This window comes from Nestor notabilis, unplaced genomic scaffold (assembly GCF_000696875.1).
Source record: "Nestor notabilis isolate BGI_N333 unplaced genomic scaffold, ASM69687v1 scaffold2452, whole genome shotgun sequence".
Taxonomy (NCBI): domain Eukaryota; kingdom Metazoa; phylum Chordata; class Aves; order Psittaciformes; family Psittacidae; genus Nestor; species Nestor notabilis.
This window is the reverse complement of record NW_009918566.1, coordinates 26724-39241: the sequence shown is the minus strand read 5'-3', so window position 1 is coordinate 39241 and position 12518 is coordinate 26724. Positions and strand designations below refer to the sequence as shown.

Genomic DNA, 12518 nt, shown 5'->3' with positions numbered 1-12518 from the left:
CTGGCTCTGCCAAAAGCGTTTATGGCTCATGATTAATAACCTGCCTCTACTCATGTTTCCAGTGATGGTTGTGATTCACAGACTGTGGCCTGACACTTTCTATTTCTAAACCTTCTGAAACCCACACAGCTCTGCTTTCTTTGTTGACTCTCAGGGTTTTACAATGTCATGGTATGTAATGGAAGATACAGCAAAAAGGTAGTCATGCAGACTGGCAGAGCATTATATTTACTACCATTCTGGAACAAAAATAAAAGCAGAGAACACTGGACAGTGTTCTTCAACCATCAGGCAAAAATGTTGCATGTTGTTCTGCAGGATATCTGTGGAGGATTCTTTTTCTGGCACACCATCTAAGAACACAGGACCTCAGGCCTTGCTACATGCAGAGATGGTTCTCAGTCAGCAGTCTGGCTGATGGCTGCAGTTTCAAGCTGGATTGATTCTAGACTGCTAGACTGACACCTAAAATAGATGAATATGTGATTTACAGAAACGTGAGAAATAGGAGAAGAAAGAGAGTTCGTGGTAAATGTCTTAGTTATTTTAGGATTTGGAGAAAAAAATGAGGTGGGGCTCAGGACTTGGCTGTGTAAGGAAACAGGGCTGTGAGGAATGCATTTCCCTCTTGCTATACGGAAGGATAGACTCTAATGTCAGCAAGAGGATCCTATCAGTGCAGAACAAACCTCAGACTGCTGAGACCCAGTCTTGGAACAAAATAGAGAAATGCAATGCAATGTTCAAATTCCATTCCTAGTACAAGATGATTATTCTAGTCCAGTGCTGGGCTGCCTGTGGTGGAGCAATGCCTTAACCATTCAGGTCTGCCTTGACAGAGATACTTGCACTTGGCAGAAATGTCATCTCATCCCTCCCCCAGCTCCACCTTCCTTATAAATGGTGATGGACAAGAAAGGTTTCTACAGTTCAATGAGTTTAGGAGCCAAATCCACCCAAAAAAAAAAAAAATATTCCCCAAAAAAAACCCCAAGCCCCAAGAAAAAAGAAAGATGAAACTGTGGAAAAAAAGTGGTAAGCTGGTGCCTGGCAGTCTCACAGAGCACAAAGTGGAGAGAGAAGTGGATCCCAGGACAAGACAGGAGAAAGATGTTTTGACTTGCTGCTGGATGGACTAAGTTGTCGCAGGAACTGAATTGTCCAAGGATGTTTAACTTAAGTCCAGCATGAAACCTAACTTTCTGTCAGCTGCTTGAATGTAGGTGAAGGGATGATTACAAAGAGCAAAGTCTGTGATTTGAGGGACAGTAGAGCTGAATGAGAAGTAATAACTTACTCGGGTTGGTGGATGAGATATTTCTGTTCTTCAAGACCACAAACCCCAGAAGAATTGTGATCAGCACAATCACAGCTATAAGTGGGCCAAAGAAATGTATCTTCACTTGCTCTATTTCTTCCCCCTGAATTATCTCTGAATAAGAAAACAGAGGAGATACACACAGCAAAGATTTAATTTAATGACAATTAGCTGAAACACTCTATCCCAAAGTTATGTGAATCAGAAATTTAGGGAAAGGCCCTCGGCTTCCTTTGCTTTTACAGTGCTTTAATATTGCAAATAAATTGTTCTCCACATAGTTTTATTTCCATTTCCAATAGCTAGTGAAATTCCCAGGTCTTAGTGGCCACTTCAACAACAGTAAGGCAAAGTACTCTTTATGAAGTTTGAGTAACATGTGGGAGATCAGCAACGTGTCTAATATAAGAGCCTACAAGGCAGCTACTCTGCTAATCCTACTCTGTGCTACCGTGCAAGTTTGAAGAACCTAGGATATGTTACTACTTGGTATCTGTGGAAATGGTGACCAAAGCCTAATGGCCATAAAGAGTGCCATAAAGGATGTGAAAGTAGCATGGAATCAAGGGAGTTTCTCTCTATTTCTGGTTATTGTGCTTTTGAGATTTTGGTTGCTAGAGTTAGCAACAGACAGAGCTTCAGTTATTTTGCCAAACAAAATTTTTGTTTATGTGGAGTTCCTAATTTCTTACCCACTGTCACTGCTTATCAGGTGGCTACTTTCGTAGGGCCAGAGAAGAAAGAAGAATTCAATAGGGAAGAGGAGGATGCAGCAGTATAGCTAATATAGTTAATATAGTAAATACAACTAATGTAGCTAATATAGCCACGTTAACACTCATGTAGAGCAATGTGTAGAGCTGTGCAAACCTCAGAAGACTTCTGTATTGTATTTTAATATTATTTAAAAATGGTAGAATGTCAGACCATCAGAGGCAGTATGTGACATTGAGCATTGACCACTTAACCCTTTAGCTAGATTTATATGAAGAAAACAGCACCGTGGAAATTTTTCAGAACAAGTGGTAAGCTTCTTTTATCTACTTCTTTTATCTACTACATCTGCAGTAGTAAGGTGCATGCCTATATTACCCTGGTAGGCTTTCCTGCAATTCTGTCATTCCCTCTTGGCTCCCTGTTCCTGTCAGTTGAAGCATGGCTCTCCATCTTCAATGCTGTCTAAAGGAAACATGTGCAAGCCAAATGAACTTATGACCAAAGTGGGAATTGTTTTTATTTTGATGTGCTTGTGCTGTAGCTTACAAACAAAAATATGTCAAAAGATGTTTTCCTTTCTAGGAAATAAATAAAATACAGCTTTATTTTAAAGTAAGGAACAGCCATGTGGAACCCTGAGAGGATCCAGCAGTAAAGTCTTATTGAAATTCAGGTCCCCAGCTTCTTCTTGCAAGCAATGTGTGGAAAAAAAAAAAAAAGAAGACAATCTTGGGGAAAAAAAGTCCCCAGATAGTGATTTTGGAATGCATACTTTGTCCTGCCAAATGTTATGAAAACCATGAGGAATGCTTCTAAGACTAGGCAAAATTTCATGGCCTTTACATTAAAACTCAGCACGGTCTATTTGGCAGATTTTGAGCCAAATCTGGTCCAAGGGACATTTTTGTTTAGCCTTCTATCTCTCTCTAAGGAGTGATTAAGAATAGCAGCTCAAGTACTTAAATATCAGGGAAAAAAAAATGTTTTTACTGTCAGGGTGATCAAACACTGGAACAGTTTGCTGAGAGAAATTATCTTGGGAGATACTTAAAACTTGACTGAATAAGGCCCTGCACTACCTATTGACCCCACTTTGGGATAATCTCCAGATGCCTCTTCCAACCTCAGCAGTTGTCTAATCCTGTAAAGTGGCAACCTCTCTCAACAGCTGTCACCTCTGGAGACTGGTTGCTGCCTAATCCAGCCATCCAGTTTGCTCTGTTGCTATTACAGCAGCATCTAGGAAGGGTATGAACAGGACTGTGTTCTGGATTGTGTAGCGGTAGCCTTCCTTCTCTGTGCCCTCTCCTTGCTGTAATAAGACTTCCATATGGAAAGGAGAGGGAATTTGGTGGCTGTGGCTGTCGGTGAACTGGATAGAGAACATACAACCCTTGTAACGAACTCCTACTGCTACTTAGTGTTTATTCCCTGCCTTGACTATGATGCTGTCATTAGCTCTACTACAATGTGCCCTTCTCCAACCCATGCAAAAATTGGAAAGGGCAAATGGGCACTCACCTATGCCTAGCGGCACTGAGACAAGGCTCCCCAGCTCCTCTCCAAGGTGAAGCAAGCAGCTGATATTAGTAAGGGTGTTTGTAGGAACTGTGGTATTCAGCTTGGTAGTAACATTGTACAGCTTTGTTACAGCATCCTGTGAGATATCCATGTGATTCATAAGCCTGTGTGTTTTATTTTCATGTGAAATTAGCCAAGTCATTTCCTTGGGCTTTGGATAACCTCCACTGGAAGAACAGCAAAGCTTCAAGTATTCGTTGGGCTTTAGTTCCCCTTTGTGCAGCCATGCTATCTGAGGTTGACTATAGTTGGCTGAAACAGACCAAAGAGAAAGCATCATGAGTCAGATATACTGCATCTCGTGGCAGTTCCTTCCAATTATTTAAGATTTTCAGGCAGAAGCAGGTCTAAGCAACTTTCTTAGGAAAACAATGGGAGTCCCAAGAAGGGTTTGTTATGGTGTACGTGTGGACTTGCTTCTCCTTGTCCTGAGGGTGTTTCGAGGACATAAGTCTCATCAGCCAGACAATGGGTCTATGCATACGAATGCTAAATGGAAGCTTTTAACCAGTATTCTTTATTAAATAATCCACCAAATATTCCTGAACTGGTATTGCTTTGGTTAAAAGGTCATAGTGGAAATAGCAGACTATAATGGAAATATAGCTGCCTTCCAGTATCTGGAGGGGGCCTATAAGGATGCTGGGAGGAACTCTTCATTAGGGACTGTAGTGGTAGGACAAGGGGTAATGGTTTCAAACTTAAACAGGGGAAGTTTAGATTAGATGTAAGGAAGAAGTTCTTTACAGTGAGGGTGGTGAGGCACTGGAATGGGTTGCCCAAGGAAGTTGTGAATGCCCCATCCCTGGTGGTGTTCAAGGCCAGGTTGGACAGAGCCTTGGGTGACATGGTTTAGTGCAAGATGTCCCTGCTCATGGCAGGGGGGTTGGAACTAGATGGTCTTAAGGTCCATTCCAACCCTAACTATTTTATGATTCTGTGATTCTATGAAAAGGAGAAGGAGAGAATGTAGACATAATACTGACTGCACATTGGCATACAGCAAGTTAAAATCAACCAACCACAAGACCAGAATCCAAGAAACAGACTCAAGACTTCATTGAGAATACTTCATTATGTTAGCACCAATAGGACTAAAGGCAATATGGAGAAGGGGAAAAGGATTCTTAGAAAAATATGAGCCTGAGAGAGTCTAACTCCTCTGCACACTTGCTCAAATGTGTTGATTTCCAGGCTCTAATCCTTGCCTTAGTGAATTCTTAGTATGGATGGATGAAGAAATATAATGTTACTTTATTTGTTCTATCCCAACACAAATGGAGTAGGATTTAGCTTACTCAAACCCACAAGAGGATCCATGGTTGTGAATTCAAAATGGAAAAATTCCCACCTTCTTTATTTTATTTTAGAATTTCTTATTCTAAATTTAAATTTAGTTAAATTGTCCCTCAGGAAAGCTCAGGCTTCCTCTTTCTCCTCAAGGTCTGACTTGCTTAGCTGACTGCCCACTCCAGCTTCTCGTCTGGAGTATTTATTCTCTCCTTGGCATTTTATAGGGAGGGCAGGAATGTATTCCATGGCAATGAAACTTGCCACAACATCCCAGTGATTTAAGAGTTTCAATCCTATTGACAGTAAACAATTAGAAGTAGAGTAATATACCCTGATCAAAGCACTTCTGGTTTATGGCTTCTGGGAACTTCAATTTACTGAAAAGTACTGTTGGTTGCATGCAGGTTGTGGGCGACATATTTGTGAGCCTTGGGTTGTTAACAGAAAAGCCTCTTTCAGGACGTCTTTTGTATTTAAAGATTACATATCTTCCAAAAGCACTATGGGCTTAGGTTTAAATACCTCAAGAGACAACAGATCCATCAAGCTCTTAATATTCTTCTCAATGGCTGGTTTTGTTCTATTTTCTAAAGTGACAATTTCCCTTACTTCTCACTTGCTTCCAGCTGCTGACTGTTTTTATATCTTCACTGAATGAATTAGCTTTTTCTTCAATATCCAGTGTTTTATGTGTCTTTCAGGTTCCCACAATCTGAAGGCCAGTCTCATCTCAGTTTTCTGTGTAATCAGATCCATCTTTTAGTGTCTCCACTTGGACTTTATTTTTCCAGCCTTCAGAGAACTCTAGTAGAGCTTTTCTTTATGCTTGTAAATTTTCCAGCATCCTTTTTCAAATAAGGACACGAATTCAGTCTCTCTTTTGACACCAGTTTTACTCCTAGCATATATTTTGAAACAGCTTCCTTAGTCTCACCTACTTCCCTTATTGATCCATACAAAGGAAGCACTAGAGACATGCTATAGCAGCAGAATTTCCAGTTAAGTTGCTTGTCACCGTGGTCCCTACCTTGTCTTTTCCAAGAGCCAAAGCTTTCCATTGTGAAGCCCACCATACTTTCTGGAGAAGGGTATGTGTTCGTGTTCTTATATAATCATCCTGGCTGTACACAATACTTATTATACATATATCTATCTATATATTGGCCTAATTTATACATATAAATAACATATGTAAACTGTATTAGAAGGTACTTCCGTATTTCTGAATGGGCTAGGTCACCAAGTGACCAAGAAAGCTTTGTGTAATTGCCCTGTTATTCTTCTACAGTACTCAATCTTTCTAACATTGATTTTAAGTGTGACACACCATACTACAAAAAGCATTCAACGTATGATATGCAACTCTACTTAAGAAACAGTAGGTAAGCACAAGTACCTTTCAACATTTGTATTTTCCTTCTAATTTTTTTAAATACGATTTTATGCTGCTTCTTCCTTTGGGAGTTATTGAACAGAGAGTCATTTGGAAAGAAAACGGCAGCACATAGTTTAAAACAGTCTTCCTGTTTCAGTGCCTAAGTATGAGACTTCTGTAACATGTTGCTCAGATGCTGGCTAAGCTACAACTAACTGCTTGAATTAACTGAGCAGTTGATGCTAAGCATCTCTTAAATTGGAAGCCTTGATCCTGAGTGCACATTGTGAGTTTCTGAGTTATAAAACTTTGCTGAAAATACTTGTCAAGTAGATTCTGGGAGGATCAAAAAATCTAGGTTTTCTGTCTGTGGATCAAGAGAACTCTTGCTGGTAGCACAAAGCTATATAGGCTCAGACATTCTGGTACTCTAGTTTTGTCTGCAGCTACACATTGCCTTTTGAAACACATTGTCTTTTGAAACAGTATCCTGAGGCCTGAAAACACCAGTGGAAGTTAGAAGCTGGTACTATTAATGCACTATCACAGTGGAAGAGAGAACACAGGCATACGGACAAAGGTTACTAACAGAACAGTTTAAAATAGAAAAACATTAAGGAAAGATCTTAGGAATTGCTAAAAATATTAGAAGGTATTGGGAAAAGATTGCTTTCTCACTTCCATCCCCTGTTAAAAGATTTGCTGCCTTTTTGTCTGATAACATGCAAGAAATGAGGTTTAATCTCATCAATGCATGCTTTTTCTCCTCAGAGGTATTTTCAGTCTTCCTTTAACTGAACATATGAATTTCTACTCCTCCATGTGAACTGCTCTTTTCTTTATTTTCTCTGTGATTTATATGATCATAAAATAGCTGTGTGTTTGCAGAAATCTTGTGTTCCAACTGTAATTAACCACCAACAATGATAACTACTACTACTTTTAATATAAGGTAGTGCATCAGATGCAAACAAAGAAGTGTATTTTCCAGAGTTCTAAAAGCCATAAAACTTCCAGGAGGCAAGATGAAGAAGGCAGAATGGTTTTCACTACAACTATGACAGGGTGGGATTCAGGAATATGCAATATCGAGCAAATTATTGCCTCATTTTCTACTTCTGATTACTTCCATCTGAGTACTTTTCATTCAGAGCTGAGAATTTCAGACTTAAACAGGGAAAGTTCAGGTTAGATGTAAGGCAGAAGTTCTTTACTGTGAGGGTGGTGAGGCACTGGAACAGTTTGCCCAAAGAAGTGGTAAATGCTCCATCCCTGGCAGTGCTCAAGGCCAGGTCAGACAGAGTCTTGTGTGACTTGGTTAGTGTGTGGTGCCACTGCCCATGGCAGGGGGTTTGGAACTGGATGATCTTAAGGTCCTTTCCAACCCAAACTGTTCTATGATTCTATTTTCCATCTTTAAAAATCTAGCTCCAGTGCAGGTACATCTTCAGTGGCTTGGGGACAATACCAGGTATTTCTGGACTGAACAAAGTGACACAGACACCCTCCCCCCCAAAAAAACCAACCGCTACGCCAGATGACAATTAGAAGGGCTTACTTACCAATGATGTGCAGTAAGCACTCAGACTGATGTATGATCCTTGGAATTCCTTTAACTCTCTGCTGTATAATACATGCATACTGCCCCTCATCCACAATTCCTGCATTTAACAGTTGCAAGGTCCATTTGTCCATATCCATCTTGGTGCGATTTTTATATTCAGGACTAATATTATCATGTTTCTCTTGGCCGTAGTACACTTCATGCACCACTTCAAGGCCTTTTTGCCAAAAAACTATTAAATCCTTTATGTCAGTTTTCTGAGAGTTTGGAAAATAGCAGGATAGGTATGCAGTGTGATTGAGAAATGACTTCACCTCATGCACGCTGCCAGCAGTACCTTCGACAAAGAAGATTTTCATCAGCTACAGAAGAACACCAAGTAATTGCACTCACACAGGCAAGACTTAATAACAGTAGCAGTAAACCCGCCAGCACTTAGCCACAGATTCTCCCACTATCTATGACAGGACGTAGTTCTTCAAACTGACTCACTTAGTCTTGTGGAGTTCAGGTCATAAAACTGTTTCTTGTTTTCCCTCCTGTATTTTACTCTCCAAGGAAGGCCTGCCACGCAGATGTTGCAAGCATCTATACTTTAGAAGACTTATCTGCAGGCAAAAGGTCCAAACCATTCTTGTACCCCGAGTACATTCTTGTATCCCAAGTATAATGAAATGCTGCCATAAAGGAGATGAGATAGATGCACAATTTCTCTTAAAAAAGTTGAGTTCATTCTCCTAATAAAGAAACACAGCATTGCAGTTTTAAAGACAATGTGAAGTGCACACTGTGTGGTAAATGCTGGTGTCTAGGGAATATATGACCAGTAGGTCAGAAACGGGTGAACACTTTCAGTCTCATGAAGAATTAATCTAAAGTTTAATGAGAAATTAAATGTCAGATTTAACTCTTCTGTAATTAATCTAGAGTTTGCTGACAAATTGAATGTCAGATTTAATTGTTCTGCTGCTGATCTTGTTAACAGAAATAGTCAATAAACACAGTTTTTTATGCCTTCATGCAAGGAAAGGATGAACTGTAGCACATAAGGGATGATTTTTCCCCTGCTTTCATCAGTGCATGTATCCACTATTATGGTTGATGATGGGCCAGGAAGACCATCTTTTCTTGGAATGGGAAATGCAGTCCTCTGTCCCAGAAGATACACCTCTGCTGTGTTCAAAAGGAGGAGAAGATTTACAGTCTTTCTCCAGGTGCAAAGTTCTGACTGCTCTTCCAGAGCACCAGACTGCAAAATGATCTCTGCGGCTGTCTAGAACTCCAGTAGTCCCATATAAAACTGTGGAGTTTCAGTTTAATGCTGCTTTATAATATACAGGCGTGATATGCACACATTTGAAAGACAGATTTAAATCAAAAATTCAAAGAGCAATGTAAAATAAATGTAATGTAAGGATATAAAGTTGAAGACAGAAAGTACTTGCTATACATTTTATGGAGTCCCTGCACACAATTTAAATACACATCGCATAGGCTATATCACCTTGGTTGTGCAATGGAAATGATTAATTACTGCTAAGGAATGAGCTTCTTAGTGGATGAGAAAGTATCACACAGCAGGACACAAATAATCAAAACAGTTTTTACAATTAAAAATGTGCCTTTTACCTGGGAGAAGTATCATAGCATAAAGGAAGAATATGGAGACTTCCATGATGCTGTAAGAAGGAAGAATGAAAGAAATATGAAATAATAGAATCATAGAATCATAGACTCACAGAATGGTTGGGGCTGGAAAGGACCTTAAGATCACCTAGTTCCAACCTCCTGCCATGGGCAGGGACACCTCACACTAGACCATGTCACCCAAGGCTCTGTCCAACCTAGCTGGGAACACTGCCAGGGATGGAGCATTTACCACTTCTTTGGGCAACCTGTGCCAGGGCCTTGCCACTCTTACAGTAGAGAACTTCTTCCTTATATCCAGCCTGAACTTCCCTGTTTAAGATTGAACCCATCACCCCTTGTCCTACGGCTAAAGTCCCTGACAAAGAGATATGAAGAAACATGAAATACGAAAATTTTCTAGTACCTTCTTCAGTACTCTCAAAGAAGTGGTAAAACAGGAAGAAGTTTTAACAAGAGGGAGGCTATTGAGAAAGTTAATCTCACCTTTTCCCATGTACTGGTGCAAAGACTTCTGTGTGTTTCATAGCCTTTAGCAACAAGAAGCATGCCATGACAGAGCTCTGGTTTACATAGACTGCTGCAGACAGAGTATGTCACAGGAAGAACAGAGAGCCCCTGGGGTGCAAAGAGCAGGATGAGTACCCGAAAGACCTCGTGTGGAGGAAAGAGGAATGGGGAACATGCTTGCTCTGGCAGTGTGGGGAAGAAGGGGGAATTGAAAGTAGAGGGGGAGGAGAGGGTGACTCAGAAGGAGGAGGTGAGGGAGACAGCATGATGATGTCAGCTACCAGAAGTGATGAAGTGTTTGACCTTCAGTTTTGTGTCAAGAACCTATCCTTCACAACAGTAAAAGATAACAGTAAAAGATAACTGAGAGAAATCCTATATGGTTTAAAGAGTTGAGGCATTTAATGTGTGGTTAAGAAAAACTGGTATTTGTTTAAAATAAAAAGAAAAAAAAACCCTATAGCTCAGAAGCAAAATGATTCTATGTGGTATAAGGGCCCATAATCCTGGTAAACAGCCACAGGCCATTACCATGCACTGGGGTGACAATGGCACCTGCATCTGACTGGCCTGTGGTGGATGGTTTGCATTTTAGCAACACATTTGTGTTCTTCCTGTGTCTTTTCGATATATCTGGGAGAAGCCTCCACACCACCACTGTTAAGGTCCTTCACTCTCCTCCTTTACACAGCTCCAAAGAATCCTCTTTTGCTGGAGCAGATGTAAAAACTCTTCAGTTCTCACACTGCTTAAAACCAGTGAGATTGTTGTCTTCTGTCTTCACTGGTAGTACAACTTCCTGATTGCTTTTTGTCAAAAGGGGGGAAGGATGTCTCCTCTATAGGCTGACCTTCCAAGGGGGAAATAAAAGAGGCGTAACTATTAACAGTGCCCATTACATGCCTCCCAAAGTAGAGAGGTGATGACCACACTGCGAATGCATGCCAGCCCAGTTTCATGATCAATGATTCTATTGTATTACAAGTCATTACCATGAAGTACAGTGAAACGAGAACCTTAGCCCAGGCCTCAAAGCCGATAAACGTTAAAACAGCATATACTGGCTGCAAATAAGGTATGATATGCTGAAACCGAGACCAAGCGCAACAACTCTGAGAGCAAATAAATCAACATTGTGATGAGTGACTGTTAATCTGAAATAATGAATGCTTATCACAAATACGATTAGACACACTCTGGTCAGATCTGTCATTATCTCGACCTTTTGAGCCCTACGCTGGGTGCCAAAAAGAACTGTTGTGGTTTAAGCCCAGCCGGTAACTCAGCACCATGCAGCTGCTCACTCACTCCACCACTTCTTCCCCTCCCACTCCCAGAGGGATGGGGATGAGAATGGAAAGTATAAATCCCACGGGTTGAGATAAGACTAGTTTGGGTCAGGTGTCCTGGCTCTGCTTTCTCTTGGCTTCCCATGCACCTCAAGGCAGAGCATGAGACTGAAAAATCCTTGATTGGAGTAAGCATTACTTAGAACAACTGAAAACATTGGTGTGTTATCACTGTTGTTCTCAGGCTAAAGCTGAAAACACAGCACTGCACCAGCTACTAGGAAGGAGAAAAATAACTGTTACACTGAACCCAGGATGGCTGGTGTACTGGGGTCTTTATCCCAGTTTTCTGGGAGCCCAAGTCTCTTCTGTTTCATACAGAGTTCCCCAGTCAGCTGACATGGTTTTTGTGTACAGTAACATACAGAATTGTGAATATTTTTTCCAGACCAGATTCATCCTGCCTTTTCTTAGGAAAGAAGAGAAAGAAGACCAAATGTCTCAGAGGACATCGATAGTTTTCTTAGTGATCCACCTATCATAGCAAAAGAGAAGGGAGGACCTGTACAGAATCCATTGTTGTAGGAGGTCATTCTCTTTCTGCTCAAGCTGCTCGTGGCAAAGTTCACATGCTGAACTTCTGTCAAGGGGTTTTCCTCCTAGGCTGGGCCCCACTGAATTAAACCACACAAATGATTGCCTAAATAAAACTGTCTGTGCCAAACCACAGAAAACTACAGAAACCCCTGCTCAACAGTCAGCTTTCCCTCCAGTGAATAAGAAATTTTGCTTCCAGTCAAGTAAAAAAAAGGGATAGCCCTATTTTTTTTATCCAGTGCAGGTGTGTTAGAAGAGAAATTAAAACAATTTAGCAACTGGAAACATAAGTAGAGAGAGTACTGCTATAGCTAGGCATGTCTTGCAATTACTGTCTCACAGCAGCAAAGACCAAAACTGGAACTGAAAGTAAGAGTCAGAGAGAAACAAAACCAAGGGAAAAATACCAGATAACGCTGCTTGCCTTGCTTTATGGGTTGGATTTGGAGCGGTGAGGACAGTATCCCAGAACTACTTAGCAGTCAAAGGGGACTGCTAAAGGCAAGAGGAGAAAGAGACACTTTGCTTCAGGGTATGGCCTGCTGTTGGCAAGACGTGTGGACCAAACTGCCCTCAGGATGGCCATGGCCCAGTGCATGAACACTCTGCTCCACTTCAGAGGATGTG

The 12518-nt window shown here is 40.9% G+C and overlaps 1 protein-coding gene across 1 annotated transcript; it reads right to left on the bottom strand.

The window, feature by feature from the left end:
• Positions 1 to 1297: 1297 nt before the first annotated feature.
• Positions 1298 to 9523, bottom strand: LOC104402003 (T-lymphocyte activation antigen CD86-like; the record flags this gene model as incomplete). Its single annotated transcript, XM_010009763.1, has 4 exons — positions 9478 to 9523; positions 7847 to 8185; positions 3557 to 3868; positions 1298 to 1432 (listed from the first exon to the last, which is right to left on the bottom strand). Coding segments are annotated over exons 1-4 (832 nt in total), but the record flags the coding sequence as incomplete, so codon positions are not given.
• Between the last annotated feature and the right edge of the window lie 2995 nt (positions 9524 to 12518).